Source organism: Oryctolagus cuniculus, chromosome 12, assembly GCF_051225735.1.
Source record: "Oryctolagus cuniculus isolate XC-2025 breed Fujian yellow rabbit chromosome 12, ASM5122573v1, whole genome shotgun sequence".
Lineage (NCBI taxonomy): Eukaryota > Metazoa > Chordata > Mammalia > Lagomorpha > Leporidae > Oryctolagus > Oryctolagus cuniculus.
In genome coordinates, this window is record NC_142878.1 from 110491263 (window position 1) to 110512426 (window position 21164).

Here is a 21164-nt window from a genome sequence, read left to right on the forward strand (position 1 = left end):
GAGATCCGTTGCATTGTTTGGGTTTTGGTGGCTTTCATTTTGTTTTGTTTTGCCTTACATGCTCTTTATCAGGTTGGTAATGCTCTTCATCTATTCCTGATGTTCTGTTTTTGTGAAAACTTTTAAAACATTTTTTAGAGTAGTTTTTTTTTTTTTTTTAACATTTTCTTATTAGGCCTGTGAGTGTCTTGGTAAAGCTGCCATCTGCGATACCAGCATCCCATATGGGCACCAGATTGAGTCCCACCTGCTTCACTTCTGATCCAGCCCTCTGCTATGGCCTGCGAGAGCAGTGGAGGACAGGCCAAGTCCTTGGGCCCCTGCATCTGATAACAGAATTGACCCCTTAAAAATGTATTGGAATGTGGCCTCTTAGAGTTCCCCAGAAGTCAAGTCTGGGGTGCCACATTTTTTTTTAAGACTTTATTTATTGCCGGCGCCGCGGCTCACTAGGCTAATCCTCCGCCTAGCGGCGCTGGCACACCAGGTTCTAGTCCCGGTCGGGGTGCCGGATTCTGTCCCGGTTGCCCCTCTTCCAGGCCAGCTCTCTGCTGTGGCCCGGGAGTGCAGTGGAGGATGGCCCAAGTGCTTGGGCCCTGTACCCCACGGGAGACCAGGAAAAGCACCTGGCTCCTGGCTCCTGGCTCCTGCCACCGGATCAGCGCAGTGCGCCGGCCGCAGCGCGCCGGCCACGGCAGCCATTGGAGGGTGAACCAACGGCAAAAGGAAGACCTTTTTCTCTGTCTCTCTCTCTCACTGTCCACTCTGCCTGTCAAAAAATTAAAAAAAAAAAAAGACTTTATTTATTTGACAGGTAGATTTACAAACAATGAGAGACAGAGAGAAAGGTCTTCCTTTCGTTGGTTGACTCCCCAAATGGCTGCAACAGCCAGAGCTGCGCTGATCCAAAGCCAGGAGTCATGCGCCTCTTCCTGGTCTCCCACGTAGGTGCAGGGGCCCAAACTTGGGCAATCTTCTGCTTTTCCAGGCCATAGCAGAGAGTTGGACTGGAAGAGGGGCAGCCGGGACTAGAACCAGCAACCATATGGGATGCTGGCGCCGCAGGTGGAGAATTAACCTAATGCACCATGGCCCTGGCCCCTGGGATGCCACATATGTTATTGGAATTTTGGGTGCCATAAGATATTACCATATGCTTATTAGTCCCCAATATTAATAAGCCTGAGTGAGTTCTTGCCTAATATTTAGAGAAGAATTCTAAATACCGGCATAAATGAACGAAGCATCATGGTACATTTTAAGCTTTTATTTAGTGCGAAAGGTGCATAGGAAAGTGAGGGCTTTAGTTCAGTTTAAAGAGAAGGGAAAATCTGGAAATGAGGGTAGTGTCCCTACCAAGCAGAGAGCAGGGCAAAAGCCACGTGCAGCAAGCGCCTTGAGCTGCTATCCACCACTTATCAGGCAGCGAAGCAGAGGCAGCATGAGTGCCTTTTGGGGCACTCCTTGCCTTTTATACATTTCTCACAGGGGAGTGGTTACATGGTCTAGTGGGCAGGTGGGCGCTTAAGTATGGTCAGGTAGGGCATGATGTCACACAGGGGTGTGGCGAAGGCATGGTCTTCCAGCTCACAAACCTAATCAGTTTTAGGCTATATGCCTGCCTACTTCATTCCCTCCTCAGAGACTCCAGACCTTAATCTTAAGGGGGTGTTGATGGGTGTCGAGTCACCATCTTGTGTAGCTGCTTCCTGCTTACTAGGGGCACAGGCCCTGCCTGTTCTCAGTCCGAAAGTCTCTGCCTATCTCATCTAATGAGTTAGTTTCGTGAGCTGGAGCTCTTTCAGTCATCTCCAACGTCTGTGTCCGCTGCATGGTCATCATTACTCTCAGAAGTTGCTGGGTTCTGAAACGTATGTTTGTCAGTCACCATGAGTAAAATTGGAATAACCCCAAGCACGACTGGTGCGCCCCTTAAAATGGAAAAATCATGTCTAGCCATCTCTCAGACAGTAGGTGGTAAGAGATTACCCCTATGCAAACTATAAAACCATTTAGCTTGAGCATAGAGGGTTTTAATGTCCTTCTCTGTGAACATACTATTATTTGAGTAAAGGTGGCAGATCCCATTGATTGCCCCGTTGTTCTATTAACATGAACTCTAGGGCCTGTCTGTTGTCCATAACTACCCTGGACAGGGAGTCTACTGAGATCAGAGCTTGCTGTAGAAGCCGTCCTGAAGTGTAGGCCAGATTACCGAGAGCTGAGGTCAGGTTCTTCAAGTCGGTTTTGAAAACTCTTCCAGGCTGTCACTCTTACCGTTAAGGAACCTGCTAAGGAGTCCTTATGCCAATAATAGCACCCAGAAAGAATCAAAAGAGGTATGTATACCAAGTAGGCACTGAGGTGTAGCATTTCAACGTGGCTAGGACAAGAGTTTTACTTATCATTTTGCCTTTTGAAGGGGTACTTTTTTTTTTTTTTTTTTTTTTTTTTTGACAGGCAGAGTGGATAGTGAGAGAGACAGAGAGAAAGGTCTTCCTTTGCCGTTGGTTCACCCTCCAATGGCCGCCACGGCCAGCGCGCTGCGGCCGGCGCACCGCGCTGATCCGAAGCCAGGAGCCAGGTACTTCTCCTGGTCTCCCATGGGGTGCAGGGCCCAAGCACTTGGGCCATCCTCCACTGCACTCCCGGGCCACAGCAGAGAGCTGGCCTGGAAGAGGGGCAACCGAGACAGAATCCGGCGCCCCGACCGGGACTAGAACCCAGTGTGCCGGCGCCGCAAGGCGGAGGATTAGCCTAGTGAGCTGCGGTGCCGGCCTCGAAGGGGTACTTTAGATCTACCTGTGGAGACTCAAGAGGTAGAGATTTAATCGTTGACAGATGTACCCAGCTTGGAATTCCCTGTGATTTTACAGAAGTAGGCTGTTGCTGTGGATTCGTTCTGAGAGGAGGAGCACGGTGGGGGCAAGAGGCACAGAGTCACCACACAGACACTGGGAGTCGGGTGAATGCGGGCCAGAAGCGAGCAGCCTTCAGACTCCTTTATTTCAGTTGGTACAGCAGCTTATATAGCCGAGGCAGCCAATCCGGTCAAGGGGCGGTTTATGCCCTAACCAATCACTGCCTGTTGCCAGACAGGCTCCTTTGCCAGGTGGGTTCCAAAACCATTCCTGAGTAACCAATGCTCGCTTGCCAGCAGCCATCTTGGCATGGCCTTCTCATTCCACCACAGTAGGTATGCTCAGCAGTACCCAGTAAGTACCCTTCCACTGGGGCTGTAACTGGTCTGAGGGAGACCCTTCCTTCCAGGTCTTTAATAAAACCAGGTCTCCTGGGGAGATGGGCTTCTCATGAGCTTCAGGGTCTGGCGCCGGAAGGACCTTGTTGCCATACTTGACCAGAGCCTTCTGTATCTGGTCTAGTTGATAATGTACTTTATCTGATCTTGACCTCTGAATCAAAGAGGGTGTCTGAAGTAGAGCCAGTATCTCTTCCATATTTAACCGGGGAATTCTTGGCAGTCAGTAAGCCCCTCTCTTTCCAGATTGCTGCCTGTGCATGTAACACAAGCAAAGCATATCTGGAATCCGTATATATGGTAACTCGCTGGCCTTTTCCCAGTTGTAGAGCCCTAGTCAATGCAGTAAGCTCCGCCTTTTGGGCTGAAGTATTGGGCGGTAGAGCTTGGGCTTCTGTTGTCTGAGTAAGATCCAGTACGGCATAGCCTGACTTCCTAACTCCTTCCTTCATATAGCTGCTGCCATCTGTAAACCATTCAGCATCTGATTTTCCAAGGGCTCATCTCGTAGGTCTGGCCTGGTCTATAGTTTCTACACAGGAATGGGTCAACGCTCCAGCATTGTCAGATGGCAACAAAGTCGCTGGGTTGAGGACCTGACACACCTTAAGGGTTATTTTAGGTGAGTCTAACAATAGGGCTTGATATCTTGTGAGGCGCCCTCCTGTCAGCCATTGGTTTCCTTTAATTTCTTTCTTTTTTTTTTTTTTATTTATTTGACAGGTGGAATTCGGACAGAGAGAGCGAGACAGAGAGAAAGGTCCTCCCTCCATTGGTTCACCCCCCAAAATGGCTGCTACGGCCGGAACTGCGCTGATCCAAAGCCAGGAGCCAGGTGCTTCTTCCTGGCCTCCCATGCAGGCACAGGGGCCTAAGCACTTGGGCCATCCTCCACTGCCTTCCTGCACAACAGAGAGCTGGACCAGAAGAGGAGCAGCCGGGACTAGAACCAGCCCACGTGGGATGCTGGCACCGCAGGCGGAGGATTAACCAAGTGAGCCACGGTGCTGGCCCCATGTCCTTTAATTTCCAAGACCCCTTGCACTTGTGTGGAGTTTTAACTTCAAGGGGCTGACCTAAGGTCATTTTGGTGGCTTCCTCCACCAGTAGTGCAGTAGCAGCAACTGCTGTTAAACACACAAGCCATCTAGCAGCTGCTGAATCTAGCTATTTTGAGAAGTAAGCCACTGGCCGTGGGAGTGGACCCAATTTGTGGGTTAGTACTCCCAAAATCACCCCTTATTTTTCTGCTCTGAACAGGGCAAACGGCCTGCTCAGAATAGGAATCCCTAGTGCTGGGACTTCTGTTAAAAGCTCTTTAATTCTTTGGAATGACTTCTGTAGCTTTCCCATCCAGCAGGTGGGTCTACATCAGGGCCTTTTAAGGCCTCATACAAGGGTTTGGCTGTCAACCCGAATCCTGAGACCTATATTCTACAGAATCCTGCCATTCCCAAAAATGCCCTGAGTTGCTTTTTTGTCTGTGGTGGCCCTATACATAAAATAGCTTCCTTTTGACTAAGATGGTCCGTTTCCCTAGAGCTAGGAAGCACCCCAGGTAATCCACCTCCTGTTTGGAAATTTGGGCCTTCGCAAGAGAAACTTTGTACCCTCATTTAGCTAGGAAGTTTAAAACCTGGATGGTGTTTTCATCTGAGTCCTCTTGAGAGGGGCTACGGATGAGAATATCATCCACATACTGTAAAATCGCCCCACTCTTTAGTTGCACTTCCCTGTTCTTTTGCAAGTGCATTACAAACAGGTGAGGGCTGTCCCGATACCCCTGGGGGAGGACAGTCCATGTATACTGCTGAATTATCCTGGAGACTGGGTCAGTCCATTCAAAGGCAAATAAAAACTGGGATTCTGAGCTCAATGGATTACAAAAGAAGGCGTCCTTTAGGTCCAACACTGTGTACCAGGAGGTCCCCTCAGGTAGTTGTGTCCATATCGTAGAAGGATTTGGCACAATGGGACGGAGTGGAGCAACTTCCTCACTGACTGCTCTGAGGTCTGGACCACCCTATATTCTCTACTGGGCTTTACGACTGGCAGGATGGGGGTGTCACAGCGGGACCGACAAGGCACCCGAAGTGCATGTTTGAAAACCTTTTTAGTTAAGTGCTGGAGTCCCTTTCTAGTTTCTGATTTCATCAGATACTGGCGTTGATGAGGAAATGCCTATATGGCCCGCCCGGGAATTCCCTGATCTCAGACTTGGGGATCTGTTCTTTCCTTTATTTCAGCAGGGATAGTATCTAAACTAGGACTCGCTTCAGTAGTTGCCAGTATCATAATGAATGTCTTAGATGTCAGGGAAGGTAACCTCAAAGAGGCTCCAAGGGACGACAATAAGTCCCTTCCAAATAAGGGAGCTGGGCACTCTGACATAACTAAGAAGTGGTGCGCAGCCAGCACATCTGCCATCTGCCACACTAGGGGTAAGGTGAATCTCGGATCGAGGCGTCCCATCAGCCCCCACGACAGTGCAGCTCTTAAGGGAAAGTGGTCCAGCATGGGAAGTGGCTCCTGTGTCAATTAAAAAATTAACAGGCTCACCTGCAACCTCAGTGGTCACCCGGGGCTCTTGGTGCGAGATGTTAACCTCCTCAGGAGCCTTCAAGGTCCGCAGGCCCCATCACTGTTCAGAGGAAGCCATAAGTGGAGCGGGAGACCCCTCTCCCTTCGGAGAAGAGGACAGTCCCTTCTCCAGTGGCCGGTCCTGTTGCACTGGGGACATTTCCTGGGGGGGAGCTCGGGAAGAAGACACTCCTTCTTCAAGGGTCCTCGTTGATCACAGCTGTAGCACCTCCCTGCCATCACAGGACTTCCCCTGGGCTGACTCCGAGGTTGCGGCGAGCGAGGTTCAGCCATCGCCATCTGATGAGCCTGTGGTCCGGCCTGCTCCCCGTGCTGGGGCGCTGTCTCCTCCACCTCATCCCTATTGTTAAACATTTGAAATGCTACTTCGAACATCTGGATTATGGGGGTTTGGGGTCCCACGGCCAATTCCTGAAGCTTTTTGCTAACATTTGGTGTTGATTGTGAAATGAAATAGGTACCAAGGTAAACCAGTCCTTTGGAGACTCAGGGGCTACCCTGGTATATTTCCTCACTGCTTCTGCCAGTCGTCCCTGGAACATAGCTGGATTCTCATTTGGACCTTGCACTACCTCTTTGATCTTTTCATAATCTATAGATTTTACACTGCGGGTCCTCATCCCTGCCAGCAAGCATGAGACCATGTGGCCTCGTGGCTGTGAGCCTGACTCCCTTTGTGATGAGTCCACTCTGGTGCACTATGTGGGACTGCTGAGGCCCCCACGACAAAGCTGTCTGGATACTGGACTGACATCTCATCAGCATGTCTTTGAGTGTCTGTCCAAATACGCTGTGTCTCTTCAGCAGTGCAACACGTAGACAAGATGAGATGTATGTCATCCCAGTTAAGATCATCAGCTAAGGGTAGGGCCCGGAACTCATCAGCGAACCTGGAGGGGTCTTCTGGAACCTCCCCATTTTCTCCTTACAAAGGTTTAAATCAGGGTAGAGGGAACAGAATTCTACTTGTCCCCGTTCACTGGCAACTTCACTCCTGGTAATCCCAGCTGGGCTACCCTGGCATGGCAGAGTGGGAAGGTTAAGGGAGGAGGTCGTGGGGCAGTAGGCATCAGGTTAGACTTGGAAGGACTGGAAGGGGACCCAGCATCTTTCTGGGCGACTCTGGTGCTGTCGCAGGTTGAGACCGGGAGCTGTGGGCTCACCAGTAATGGAGCATCAATCATACCCACTGGCTGCTTATCCTCCTTTTTGGTAGCAAAGGCAGGGTATAGACCAACCCTCTTTTTAGGATGATGTTGGCGATATAATGCCATAAAGGCCTGTACATAAGGAACCTCTGACCATTTTTGCTGGCTTCTGCAATACAAGTCGAGTTCTGAAATGTCATCGAAACTAGGAGTCCCATTTACTGGCCATGTTGCACCACTTCCCAACCAATAGGTGGGCCATACGGTATTACAAAGAGTAATCATGCTTTCCGTGGTAATGCCATCTAGCTTGAGGGCCTCCCAGTCTTTAAGTATAGATGCTAAGGCAGTCTCCACGGGAGCAGATGTACAGCTAGCCATAGTTGAGTCACCTCGAAACCTGGGGAGATAAAAGGTAAGTAGGGCTAAGCTTCGGCCCAGTTGTATCTCTGATCACCTACCTTAACTGGTAATCTGACATCTCAGTGCTACTAGGCCTGTTCTAGAGCTTAATGCATATATATCATACCAAGGAAACATAACCACCAGTCTGAGAAACACCACTCCAGACTGAGAATCCCGCTCAGAGACAAAAATAACAGACTAAAATAATATGATTTATGAGTCAAGACCTAAAGGAAGCTCCTGGCTTCGGCCGGGTCCAGCCCTGGTCATGGCGGCCATTTGGGGAGTGAACCAGCAGATGGAAGACCTCTTGTCTCTCTCTAACTCAGCTTTTCAAATGAATAATTAAATAAATATTTGTTTTAAAAAGGGATTTATTTATTTATTTGAAAGGCAGTTAGAGATCTTTCAATGCCGATTCACTGCCCAAATGGCCACAATCGCTGTGGCTGGGCCACACCAATGCCAGATGCCCAGAGCTCCGTCTGGGTCTCCCACAAGGGTGCAGGGGCCCAAGCATTTGGATCATCTTCTGCCTTCACAGACACATTAGCAGAGAGCTGGATCGGAAATGGAGCAGCCGGAACAGGAACCACCGGCTGCACCACGACACCTAGAGCAGCTGGATCCAGAGGGAGGCACGCATTTCCCCAGGTCCCCACTGCCCGGCACATGGCCACCTCCACATCAGCAGCCCCACCAGAGTGGCAGGCGTGCTACTGTTGATGAGCCTGCACTGACACCCTGTCACCACCCAGTGCCTGTGGCACCCTCCTCTCCCCCGCCCCGCCTTGGACATTGTGTGGTGTGACAGGTGGGTGCTGACAGGCACGGCCTCCTGTGGTGCCACACTGGGCATTACCCCCTCAGCCCCCGTGGGCGCCCTGGTCCGCCCCAAGCCCTGGTCCTGTTACCATCTCCAGGGAGGGCTGCCACTGCAGTTCAGTAGGGTGCAGCTGTTTCTCCCACTTAGTAGCAGCACCTGGGCCTCCTCCGCCTCCTCCCATGGCTTGGTGGCTTGGTGGCTCAGTTTTTGCCAGGCTGAGTAACACCAGCACTTCTCTGTCTGGATGGACCAGTTTATTCCTCCACTCACTTTCTGAAGGACAGTTTGGTTGCCTCCAAGTTTAGGTAGTTGTGAACGAAGCTGCCATCAGCACACATGTGGACATAAATTTCCAACCTGGGTGAGCACCCAGGTGTGCAGTTGCTAGATCGTGGGCAGCTTTGCACTTGGGCCAGCAGTGAGACTGTGTGTGGCGTCAGCGCTCTGGCCATTCCAGCGGTGCGCGTGGTGCCTTAGATGACAAGGGCTGCGGAGCAACCTCCAGGTGCTGCCTCTGTTGAGGTGGATGTCCGGTCTGCTGCTCAGTTGACATATTCTAGATAACAGGTCTGTAGCAGCCTTTTCATGATGGCTTTTTAGGAAAATTTTCGGATATTGAAATCAGTAACCTTTCTCTCTTATTAGCTCATTTGGCTACTTTGGTTTTCAGGTGTTACACCAAGCGTGAAATCCTGGGATAACCTCTACCTGATCATTTCTTCATGCTGCAGGATTTGATTTGTTAGTTGATTTCTGGGCCTGTGTTCCTGCAGGATAATCCTCTGTACTTTCCTTGCTTTGCAATCTCTCTATTCAGTTATTTTTGTTTGAAAGCAAGGGACAGAAAGCATTCCCACCGGCTGGCTCGCTCCCTGAATGCCCACAGTGCCCCAGTGTGGCTGTGCTGAAGCCGTGTGTGTGACAAGGACCTGCTGCCTCCAGGACGCACATCAGGGGGAACCTGGATCAGAAGCAAACCAAGCACTCAGATATGGGATGCAGGTGGCTGCTTAACCCTCTGTGTCAGTGTCACAGTGCCCGCCTCTTTCCCTTCAGTAACTTGAACTCTTTTTTTTAAGTTTATTTATATATTTGAAATTATACAGAGTCAAAGGCAGAGAGAGAGGTCTTCCATCTGCTGGTTCACTCCCCAAATGGCAGAAATACCCAGAACTGGTCCAACCCAAAGCCAGGAGCCAGGAGCTTCTTCCAGGTCTCCCAAGCAGGTGCAGCAGCCCAAGGACTTGGGCCACCCTCCACTGCTTTCCCAGGCCACAGCAGGGAGCTGGATTGGAAGTGGAGCAGCCAGGACACAAACCAGCACCCGTATGAGATGCCAGCACTGCACAGCCTACCACACCACAGCGCCAGCCCCTAATTTGGACCTTTCTAGTCTTGGTGTTTTTCTTCTACCTAACTTGGGTTTATCTTTCTCTTCTTTTTCTAGCTTAAGGTGGAAACCTAGCACGTTGATTTCTTTTCTAATAGAAGCACACACCACTAACATTTCTCCTCTGAGCACAGCTGTTAGCTGAATCCTACAAATGTTTTCATTATTAGTTCAAAATATTTTGATTTTTCATATTTTTTCCTTTACTCATAAGCTTTTGCGTATTTAATTTCGAAATGCTTATGGAATTTATAGATATTAGTATCTACTATAATTTCATTGTGGTCAGAGAAGAAATTGTATAGATTTCAATTTTTTTAAGATTTTATGTATTTGAAAGGTAGAGTGACAGATCTTCCATCCACCTGGTTCACTCCCCAAGTGGCCCCAGTGGCTGGGGCTAGGGCAGGCCGGAGCTGGGAGCCCAGAGGTACATGCAGGTCGCCTACATGGGTGGCATAGCCCAGGTACTTGGGCCACCCTCCACTGCCACCTTAGGCACTTTGGCAGAGAGCTGGACAGAAGTGGAGCAGCAGAGATTCTTTTTTTTTGGACAGGCAGAGCTAGACAGAGAGAGAAAGGTCTTCCTTTTCCATTGGTTCACCCTCCAAATGGCTGCTGCAGCCGGCACACCGCACTGATCCAAAGCCAGGAGCCAGGTGCTTATCCTGGTCTCCCATGGGGTGCAGGGCCCAAGCACCTGGGCCATCCTCCACTGCATTCCCGGGCCACAGCAGAGAGCTGGCCTGGAAGAGGGGCAACCGGGACAGAATCCGGCGCCCCAACCAGGACTAGAACCCGGGATGCCAGCGCCGCAGGCGGAGGATTAGCCAAGTGAGCCACAGCGCCGGCCGCAGCCGATATTCTAACTGGCACTCTGGCATGCGATGCCAGCATTGCAGGCAGCAGCTTAGCTCAGTGTGTCACGATGCCAGTCCAGCACATGGTCTGTCTTGAAGAGTGCTGCGTGTACTTACAGAATGCGTGTTCCAGGGAATGGCGTTGTGGCACAGTTAGGCTTCCACTTGCAACACAAGTCCTGGCTGCACCAATGCCGCTTCAGCTCCCTGCTAATGCGCCTGATGTGGGAGGCCTGGATGAACTTGCAGGCTCCTGGTTTTGGCCTGGAGTGAACTAACGGATGGGAGATCTCTCCCTCTCACAACCTGTTCTGGGATTACTGCTGCTCTGTAAATGTTAGGTCAGGGTGGTTCGTAGGAATTGTGTGAATTGCTAGAAGAGGAGGTGTTAGTACTCATCTATCCCAGTGTGACAGTGGACTTAGTTCTGTCCGTTTTCATGTTTCTGAATTGTTTTTCCAGGAACTTGGCCTCTTGATGGTTGTGACGTGAGCCTGTTTCCTGTGAGACTCCTGCCCCGGCGTCAGCTGTTGCTGCTGCAGCCTGAGCCCTGCGGACTCCTTAGGCCTGGAGCGTGTGCGGTGCGTCCGCTCCGCCCTGTCGGTGGTGAGAGCCTGGGCTTTACCTTTCCACTCTCTGCTGCCTTTGAATCGGAACAGTGAAGCTCAGTGATTAACTATTGCTGTGGTACGGCTTTCGCTTGCCGTTTCGCTTGCCGGCTGTTCCACCTGGGTTTCTCGGTGGTGGACCTTTTCCCTCTCCCTGCTGTTTTCGGGAAGGAGACTCCTTCGTGCTAATGTCCCTCCTGTGTGTTCAGCAGTCCGCCTCTGACAGGTGTGCTGGCTGCTGTGGGGTAAGGGCTTCCCACACCGTGCGGACGCCGGAGGGCTAGCTCTGTCCCCGTGAGAGCACACCATGCCACGCAGCCCTCGTCCCTCTGAGCTGCCCCTCTGCATGTTCAGTCTCGTGGTGTACTGTTTTGTTGCTTGTCTGTAGAATTGGTGGGACAGCTGGTCCAGCACAAACCTGCTCTGCCATTACAGTAATTTTCCTCAGTAACACCTGACCATCTTTGGAATGCAGTTTTACAGTAAGGGCACTTTTCCCCCATTGCTTGTTCCTGTTTTTACTTTTCTGTCTCTGGTTTCTGTATCTGTGACTGCGTACACGCTCTCATTTTCCTAATTCTGTGAAAACTGATGGCCTGCCCAACCCCCATGCAAGAAATTAAAGCAGCTCCTTTCTCCCCGGAGTGAACGAGAAACTGCAAGTCTACACACCCAAAACACCAGGTGTGTATTGGGGTGGGGGTGTTGGGTTTTTTTTTTTTATTGATTTTGAAAGGCAGAGACAGAATTTTTTTTTTAAGATTTATTTATTTATTCACTTGAAAGTCAGAGTTACAGAGAGAGAGATTGATTGATTGATTGATTGATTCCATCTACTGGCTCACTTTCAACTGGCTGCAACAGCCGGAGCTGGGCCATTCCGGAGCCAGGAGCCAGGAGCTTCCTCCAGGTTTCCCACACAGGTGCGGGGGCCCAAGGACTTGGGCCATCTTCTACTGCTCTCCCAGGCCATAGCAGAGAGCTGGATGGGAAGTGGAGAAGCCAGGTCTCGAACTGGTGCCCATTATGGGATGCCGGTGCTTCAGGCCAGGGTGTTAACCCACTGTGCCACAGCACTGGCTCCAGAATCAATCTTCTAACCGATGGTTCACTCAAGTGGCCACAAAGGCCAGTCTGAAGCCAGGAGCCTGGAACTCCATCCAGGTCTCACACGTGGGCTGTGGGGGCCATCTTCTGGTGCTTTCCCAAGCCATGAGCAGGGAGCTGGACTGGAAGTGGAGCAGCCGGGGCTTGACATGGTGCCCACATGGGATGCCAGCATCCAGAGGGCGCATAACCTGCTGGGCCACAGCACGGCCCTGGGCTATCTTCTTCACTGAATGCAAGGTACCGTCTCGCCCCCCGAAGTACGTGAAGCCCCGCAGCCCTGCCGTGCACTATTTTTGCTATGCTCTCACTACTCATCTCTTCCCAAGGATTGAGATCTTCTCTGACAGTGAATTCAGTTCTGCCCCCTCAAAAGACGCCTTCCTTCCACTTCAGTTTCCACGTCCGTCTGCGAGCACCGTTCCTGTCACCACCCAGGTGGGTGCACCACTGCAGTGACGCACGGCTCGGGAGCAAGGGCTGTGTCTAGCCCTGGGTTCACATCCTCATACCTACGAACGCTTCGCCTCACACGCATGGCCACTCCCTCCATTGCGGAAGCTCTTTCTACTTTGTTGAGCCTCTTTCTCCTTTGCAAGGGTTCTGTGAGGCCAAATGTGGGGGGGGGGGCTGCCTTGCACACCCCAGCCTCCTCGGCTTTCTCTCAGTCACCTGCTTCTCTCCCCTTTCCCCCCTTCACTTCTCTGCCTCCTTAGTGCCGGCTTTCCTCTGACAGCTACGTCCAAACACACGGTTTTAGCTGTCATCCAAGGATCTGTGTCTTCACGTCTGAAATTGGAATGGCTGTCACCATTTGGACATCTTAAAGATGACCGTGTCCCACAACCAGACTTCACAGTCGACTGAACCCAGCCACCAGGACACCTCCACTCCCACCCGATTCCTCTCCCCAGGCACCCAGCTCTGGCCTCACTGCTGTTGATTTTAGCTCCTCTTCTTTAACCCTCCTCTTCCTCTCCAAGTCTCAGCCTACAGCCCTGCTACCGCTGAGACCTCATCAGTGACCTTTCAGTTTCAGTAACTGGATCGGTGCTGGGGAACTGTGACGCACGAGCACTGGCCCATCAGTGAGCGGCCGGGAGGCCACCCCTGCCCTCAAGGTCTCTTCGTTTCAGACTAGCCCCGCAAACAGGTAAGAGAAGACAGGGACCGTCGCTTTCTAAAGTTTTTATTGTGGTCTCATTTATTCCTTTATTCAGGTACAACTTTCCTCAAAGGAATGTTCATACATAATCTAGAGAGAAAACAGTTACCTTTATCAACTCCTTGGCTAGCAGGTGCTTCCCTATTTTTTTCCAATCCTCAGAGCTGACAGCAGAGCAGCCGTGGGCTCCTGCTTCGCACACTGACATGATCTGGCTGCGCACCGACGTCACACAGGGACCTGCTCCAGATCCCGTCCGGCGAGCGCCCGGAGCTCTCCCCGGCTTCCTCTTGAATTCAGAGAATCGCACCTTCCCCAGGCCTCACCATCGCGAGCCGCCGCGCAGTGTCCCCGCCCTCCCTGCACAAGGGAGGGCTCAGCCAGCCTTTCAGACCCAGGCCGCGTCCTGTGTTCTCGAGGGGACAGGGTCACTCTTCTCCTGTTTCTGGCTGAGGGCCTGGGGGGCTGCACAGTCGTGCCTTAGGCTCCTTTCCAGGCTCCGTGGGGTCACTGGCACTCCTGCATTCCACGTTCTAATTCTGTGATGCCTGCCGCTACCTGGCCTTTGCTAACTGGGGCCATCCTCAGATACCTAAGAACTCCTGACTCTGGGGTCCTCCTCGCTATTTTTCGCTCCGCTGTTCCAGCGCTTCTGTTGGACTTGCTTCCGCAGCAGGCTCTGGCTCCAGAGGAAGCGAAGGCGGCTTTGGGAGCGGGGCTGCGCCTCCAGCACCTAGGGCAGAACAGATGGTACGCACGCTTGAGGCCGGAGCCCCACTCTCAGTGTCAGCAGCAAGTCCGGCAACTGCAGCTGCGCAGGAAACTAACAGCAACAGTCACAGCTGCTGAGACGCCGACTGCCAGCACCCCGGCTAACAGTGTCCTTGGCAGTGTCCTGCACGGCTGGCCCTGAGGAAGCCAGTGCGACACTGGATGTGCAGGGGCCAGCCTCCCGCTCCAATCTGATCTGCTGGCACGGGGGCTCGCACCCACGCAGTCTTCCTGGAGCTCTGGGTAGCCTCCTACCTGAAGGGAGCGTCCTGTACGCAGCTGCTGAAGACATCGCCTGCCCGAGAGCCTGGTTGGAGCCCAGAGGCTGCTGCAGACCGGCGGGCTTGCTGCTCGAGGGGCTGCGGTGCTTTGACTTGGGGTCTTTGACTGGTTTAGTCCAGACCAGGGCCTCCCCCACCTGGAGAGCAGCTCCCAACTTCTGAGCCATCTCCACCATCTTGTGTCCCGACAGAGAGAGAAGAGAGTCAGACGTGACTAGCCGAGATGAGCCAACCCCTCTCCCCAGCCTCCCAGCAGGAGTGCGGTGGGTTCCAACACGACGCAGGGAGTCGTTGTCACTCAGCAGAAGCACAGGCTGCCTTCAGTGAAAAGTGACAGCTCGAGCCGGCGCACAGTGGAGCTGCAAACACGGCCCAGAGACACAGACCCGACTCCTGGGTTGCACCCGCAACAGGAGAGGACAAGCCAGAATTCTGATTTCTTCCAGGAGTACTCCTCTCAAGTAATTACTGCCTCTCCTTCTCTGTGTAACTATGACTTTCAAATAGAAAGAAAAGAACCCACAGAGCCAAGAGCTTACAAGCCCTTAACGTCGGGTGGTTTGGGCTTGACCTAAGTCTCCTGCAGCTTGCAGGGAGCCTCTGAGAGCCATACCTCTGAGTCAATCTCCAGAGAGCCGCTGTCCTTGAGGAGGCGGGCTTTCTTCTCCAGCTCCTGGTACTGGGCCAGCGCGCCCCTCTTCTCGCCCTGGTTGTACAGCAGCACGGCATAGTTCAGGTTTACCAAAGGGTTACACCTGTGGCAGACACATGGAGTCTGTGGCCTGCAGCTTGCAACAAATGGTCACTTACAAATGCTTCTCACACAAAAACAAAACAAAACTGATTAAGTGGAAGTTTTTCCATCCTGCAGCAAGATGGGACCCAAGTGTTGTGTGGACCTGTGGAGAGGAATGACAGAAGTAACTGCCCACCAGCAAAGCAGGTGTCCGCACCAAGTCTGACATCTCAGCCCTCAGAGGCCACCACGGCAGGGCTGCTCTCTAGCAGTGTCCCAGACAGCCCAGAGCCCCCGTGTGACATCCAGCCATCAGCAGCCCAAGCCTGCTGCCAGCTCTGACCACTACACACAGGCCTGGACACCTTCTCAGGAGCAGTGTCCACTCCGACCTTGGGAACCATCCTTCCACACTGGAGCCTGCTGTGTACAGAGGCTGGAGAACAGCCTGGTGACCCGCCCTGTGAGCCCATGCCCCCCTGCTGCGCCCTGGCAGGGCACTCACTGATCCAGGCGGACGGCCTCTGCGTAGGCTCTCTTGGCGTTCTCTATATCCTCCAGATTGGTCAGGGCCACTACAACAAACAGATTGTGGGCTGCAGCTTAGAATCGTGGGGCCAGCGCTGGGCTGTGGTGGGTTAAACCTCCACCTGCAGCACCAGAGTCCCGGCTGCTCTGCTTCCAATCCAGCTCTCTGCTAATGGCCTGCGAAGACAGCAGAGGAGGGCACAAGTCCTTGGGTCCCTGTACCCATGTAGGAGACCCAGAGGAAGCTCCCAGCTCCCAATCAGCTTAGCAATGGCTGCTGTGGCCATTTAGGGAGTGAACCAGTGGATAGACGTTCGCTCTGTCTCTCCTTTTCTCTCGCTGTAGCTCTGCATCTCAAATGAATTTAAAAAAAAAAAAGGTACACACACACACACACACACGATTCCAAGGCCCCTCCCAATTCAACTCTTGTACCACCTCAGCTCAGCACAACGTGTGCACAGCCCTGAATACCTGGTGCCGTCAACAGTCCCCTACCACAGCCCGACAGCTGCCAGGCTCTGTGCACCCCGCCCTGTAATGCCCTGGTTTAAGCTCTACACTTCCCCAGTGGCAGTGACCCACCTGCTTCCATTCCACCTTGCACAGTGTCACTAGGTTCTCACTGATGCACCTGACCACACCCCATCTTACCAAAGAGGCCTCGCTGGTTCCCCTCACTATAATAACCAGGATACTACACTGATTGGTCTAGCTTGTTTTTGTGTCTGTATGGCATAGATTAGTTTCAGGGGTGGAATCTCATTGTACACAACATGCTCAGAAATGAGGGTCTCCACAATAGGTAGCCTGACTGGGACCAGCTGTAATAACAACACTCCGTGAAGGAGTGACAGACAGATCTGGCTCACTCCCTAAATGCCCCCAACAGCCGGAGCTGAGCCCGGCTCAAGCCAGGAGCCTGAAACTCCATGCGGGTCCCCCACGTGGACAGCAGGAACCCAGGCACCTGGGCCATCTGCTGCTGCTTTCCCGGGTGCTTTAAGAGGGAGCTGGAAAAGCAGTTTTGCTTTGCCAGGTGGGACTCAAACCAGAGTCAGAAGTGGTGGCTTAACCCGCTGTGCAACAGTGCAGCCCTGCCACAACACTACTACTGACGACAGAGCAGGGCAGTTGTTGGGCCTAACCATTAAACTGCAGGGCCTGGGTTCCATTCCCAGCTCAGCTCTGAAGTCCAGCTTCCTGCTAATGCACACCCTGGGAGGCAACGTGATGGCTCCAGTGGTTGGGTGGTTGCTGCCCATGTGGGAGACACGGGTCACGTTCCCAACTTCATCCCTGGCCCAGCCCCAGCCATCATGGACATCTGGGAGGTGAAACATTGCATGGGAACTCTCAATTAAATTCATCTGTAAAGGTATAGCCTCTATATATATAAAGATTTTATTTATTTGAAAAGTAGAGTTGGTTCACTCCCCAGGTGGCCGCAACGGCCGGAACTGCGCCGATCCAAGGCCAGGAGCCGGGTGCTTCTTCCCAGACTCCCATGTTGGTGCAGGGGCCCAAAGACTCAGGCCATCTTCCACTGCTTTCCCAGGCCACAGCAGAGAGCTGGATTGAAGAGGAGCAGCCGGGACTTGAACCGGCGCCCATATGGGATGCCAGTGCCACTGGCAGAAGATTAACCTACTGTACCACAGCCCCAACCTACTAAATATTTTCTAAAGTGACCATAACAAAATCAACATGTGGGGGCTCACACCGCCATCCTGTATTAGACCACCGGTTCATGTCCTTATTGCTCTGCTTCCAATCCAGACCCCTGCTGATGCGCCTGGGAAGGCAGTGGAAGACGGCCGGGTGTCACCAGGTAGGAGTTCAGAATGGAGTTCCAAGCTCCTGGCTTCAGCCTGGCCCGGACCTGGCTGTGGGAGCCACTTCTAGAGTGAACCAGTGGATGAAAGACTGTCACTCTGCCTTTTGTGCAAATAAATGAAGCTCAACATTCACTGAGTGTTCAGCTGACCCTGGGTAAACACAGTAAAGAAGGCAGACGCCACCCAAAGACCAAGCTCAGGGGTGGGCATTTGGCCTGGTGGTGAAGCTGCTACCTGGGATGGCCACATCCCTTATCACAGGGCCTGGGGTTCAGGTCTTGCCTCTGCTCCAGGTCCAGCTTCCTGCCGATGTGCACCCTGGGAGGCAGCAGGTGACATCTCCAGGAGTTGTATCCTTGCCACCCATATGGGAAACTGAGTTTCTAGCTCCAGCTTTGGCCTGACCCATCCCAGCACTGGTGGACATCATCTGTTTAAAGAGCTGGGATGCCAACTCTGGGAACCCCAGCACTTAAGCTGCAGTAGCAGAGATAACAGACTTCTAAAAGTGGTAACAACAAAGCCCAAGCTTGTAACCCTCATTATCTAGAACTTTCCAAGAGAAGAAAATTGGTCAGCCGAATGAGACAGGACCCCGCTTTGAGCTGTTGGTCTCTGGGTGGCATCCACAGGTCCTGTAGGATCTCCTGGAGGACAGCTTCCATGAGAGACTTAGCGTGGGCCTTCTAGGACTTGAATCCATTTCCCCTCCCGCCAGACCACGGAGTCCACGTGACCGTGTCTCACCGGCCAGGAGCATGTAGAGCTCTCCCATCTTCGGCTGGAAGTTGATGGCCGCACTCAGGAAGTGGAAAGCCGATGCGTACTGCTGCATGGTCAAGTGGACGAGGCCCAGGTTGTACAGAATCTTCCAGTCAAACGGAGCCAAGTAGTTTGCACGTTTCAGGCAGCTGATAGCCTGCAGGAGGAGGGGCGAGCTCAGCAGACCCGCTAACCGCGTATGTGACGAAAACAGGATGCACACAGGGACACTCACTGCCACGTATTTCTTCTTCCCAAAGAAGCACATTCCGATGTTATTCCACAGGGGAGGACTTTCCGGAACAGCACAAGCGACAACTCTGTATTTGGTGAGGGCGACGTCAAAGTCCCCGTGCGTCTGCATCATGCTGCCTGCTGCCAGGATGGCCTGCGAACACAGCACACGACAGCAACAGCTCAGTCACCGTCACCGTCACCATCACCTCCACCCCTGCCCCGGAGGTCCATCAGAAAAGACGGCGGGACATGGACAATACATCTGAGCTGTGGGCGCCAACACCCGAGGCCACCCCTGCACCCCACGCTGTGGCTCTCAGGCACAGCTTCTAGCCAGAGAAGCCATTTATTTTAGGACGTCAAGGTCCCTAGAGTAAAAACTGCCTCGATTCTGTTCTCTGCAGCCCCTGACAACCTGGCCTGCCCTGGCTCCCTCAGTCCAGCCCTGCATTTCTCAAGGAAAGGTAGGTAGCCAACCAGCTAACCTGACTGCTCAGCTCTGCACCGGGCTTGTGTCTAGTGAGCTCCAGTGCTTGTCCATCACCCTCAGTGCTGCGCACCACCTGATGGCCTTTTTTTTTTTTAAGATCTGATTTATTTGAGGTGGAGATAGAGAGAGGAGGAGAGACAGAGAAACGCTTTCCATCTGCTGGTTCACTCCCCAGATGGCCACCACAGCCACAGCAGAGCTGATCCAAAGCCAAGAGCCAGGAGCCTCCGCTGGGTCTCCCACGTGAGTGCAGCATGTGAGTGCCCAAGCATCTGGGCCATCTTCTACTGCTTCCCCTGGCCACAGCAGAGAGCTGGATCAGAAGTGGAGCTGCTGGGACACAAACTGGTGCCCATAAGGACACCAGTGCTGCAGGCAGAGGCTTGGCTCACTACACCACAGCGCTGGCCCTGGTCTTCTTACTCAGTCACACTTGGATTCATCAGGGATCTAACAGTGCTTTTGAGAGAACTGTCTTCGATGGTAGTTTTGAGGCTTGGCTAACTTCCTGAGAACACCAGCTCTGCCAGCCCCTAGTTCTGCCTTCTGCCATCTTACAGGCCCTGTTTTCACATCTTTGCAGGCCCCTGTAAGAGCTGGTGCTGTGGTGTAGCTGGTAAAGCTGCCACCTGCAGCACCAGCATCCCATACAGGCGCCAGTTTGCATCCCAGCTGTTCTACTCCCCACCAGCTCCCTGCTAATGTGCCTGGGCGAGCAGGGGACAATGGCCCAAGTGTTTGGGCCGCTGCACCCTTGTGGGAGACAAGGATGAATCTCCTGCCCCGTGTCTGGCCCAGCCCTGACCACTGCGGCCATTTGGGGGATGAACGAGCAGATGGAAGACCTCTCTCTGCCCCAGCCTCTCCCTCTAACTCTACCTTTCAAATACATCCATCACTCTGGGAGAAAAACCAAACGTGCTCTGTAGAAGGTGAGAAGCAGAGCAGCAACATTTTGTAATACTTCCTCATGAGAGCCACCTTTCCGTTCTCGTGTTCTTCAAGGAGAGCCTGCGTTCTCAGGGTGCAAGACGGGAAGCTGTGCCTTGCCCTCCAGCGTCCCAGCCCCGTGGGCAGGGCAGCATCGGGGTGAAGGCTCTGGGGCCTCACGGCCTGCGGTACCTTGTAGTTTGTAGGGTCGTAAGTCAGTGCATTTCCCAGGTATTCAAACGCCTTCTGGTAAATGCCAAGCTTAGAAAAAAGCAAACCAGAGAATTTATGTCAGCAGGGAGACGGAGTCAAGGAGTCTGGCCCACTCCACCCTCGACAGAAACATCCTGACTCTTCGGAGAGAAAAAGCTACAGGTATCACACACAGAAAACTGAAGAGCCCCCATGTTCTTCTTCTATTCTGTCAACACGTCCCCAGCTGGGTCAGTGTGCTTGTGGGGACCGCCTCTGCCTCCCGGCGTGGGCCACAGGGCCGCTGGGCGAGATGAGCTGCTGAGCCTCCTCTCCGTGGGCCCCGAGCCAAGTCGGTGAGACCTGGGGCACGCTCCCGATTCCCTTGTCAGCAGAAAAGCCACCCTGGGGCAGCATCAGCTGGGGAGGCTGATGAGGGTGGGTGGGTGGCTCCTCGGGGACCCCTGGGCCCTGAGGCTTACGCAGTGGAGGGACAGAGCTGGCAGAAGCCCACTCCCATGCAGGCATGTGGAAGGGACTCCTCACTCCAGGTGAGGGCACTTTGCCTTGTCTTTCCCAGAAGCCTCTAGCTGGGAAGGAGCAACAGCAGAGGGGTCTCCCAGCCCTGGACACTGCTGCCCGTCAACAGTGACGGAGCCCAAGCCCTGGACACTGCTGCCCCGTCAACAGTGACGGAGCCCAAGCCCACGCAGATGCCTCAGGCTCCTTCCTTGACTGGGTAGGAACTGTCATTGTAGAACCCTAACACAGAACTGCTCTTCTTTGGAGTGCATAAAATCAATTCTTGTATCAAAGAAAACCAAACACAGACAGCAAGGCTCATGTGTTTCAGGTGTTTATTAAAATGCGCTAATTATCGAAATAAAAGAAAACCACCAGGCACACACACCTACACCATTTCTAGTACCAACACAGGAAGGAGAGTGAAGCGCTTTCTCACCTGTAAGTAGAGTAACCCTAAAGTTGTAAGCAGCTCTGTGTTTTCTGGTGAGAACCTGCAACACAGAGA

At 52.9% G+C, this 21164-nt stretch overlaps 1 protein-coding gene and 1 long non-coding RNA gene across 17 annotated transcripts in view; one reads left to right on the forward strand and one right to left on the reverse strand.

Annotated features, from left to right (window-relative positions):
* Window positions 1-10951: 10951 nt before the first annotated feature.
* LOC127483764 (uncharacterized) lies at window positions 10952-13357 on the forward strand. The gene is made up of 3 exons (XR_011381108.2): window positions 10952-12444; window positions 12534-12642; window positions 13238-13357. It is a non-coding gene; the product is annotated as an uncharacterized LOC127483764 (long non-coding RNA).
* Window positions 13358-13377: 20 nt separating this feature from the next.
* Window positions 13378-21164, reverse strand: part of BBS4 (Bardet-Biedl syndrome 4) — a 52640-nt gene continuing 44853 nt past the window's right edge. For 11 of the 16 annotated variants that reach the window (XM_070054710.2, XM_089310919.1, XM_051822314.3 and 8 more), the window contains 8 exons: window positions 21096-21150; window positions 20135-20203; window positions 18521-18673; window positions 18271-18442; window positions 15663-15732; window positions 15035-15176; window positions 14396-14597; window positions 13378-14102 (listed from right to left, as the gene is read on the reverse strand). In XM_070054710.2, coding sequence (XP_069910811.1) covers window positions 13993-14102; window positions 14396-14597; window positions 15035-15176; window positions 15663-15732; window positions 18271-18442; window positions 18521-18673; window positions 20135-20203; window positions 21096-21150 — 973 coding nt within the window. In that variant the 3' untranslated portion in view covers window positions 13378-13992. Of the gene's footprint in view, window positions 14103-14395; window positions 14598-15034; window positions 15177-15662; window positions 15863-18270; window positions 18443-18520; window positions 18674-20134; window positions 20204-21095; window positions 21151-21164 lie in introns of those variants that run through there. The other 5 variants (XR_016218460.1, XR_016218459.1, XR_016218462.1 and 2 more) reach the window with 2 other exon arrangements.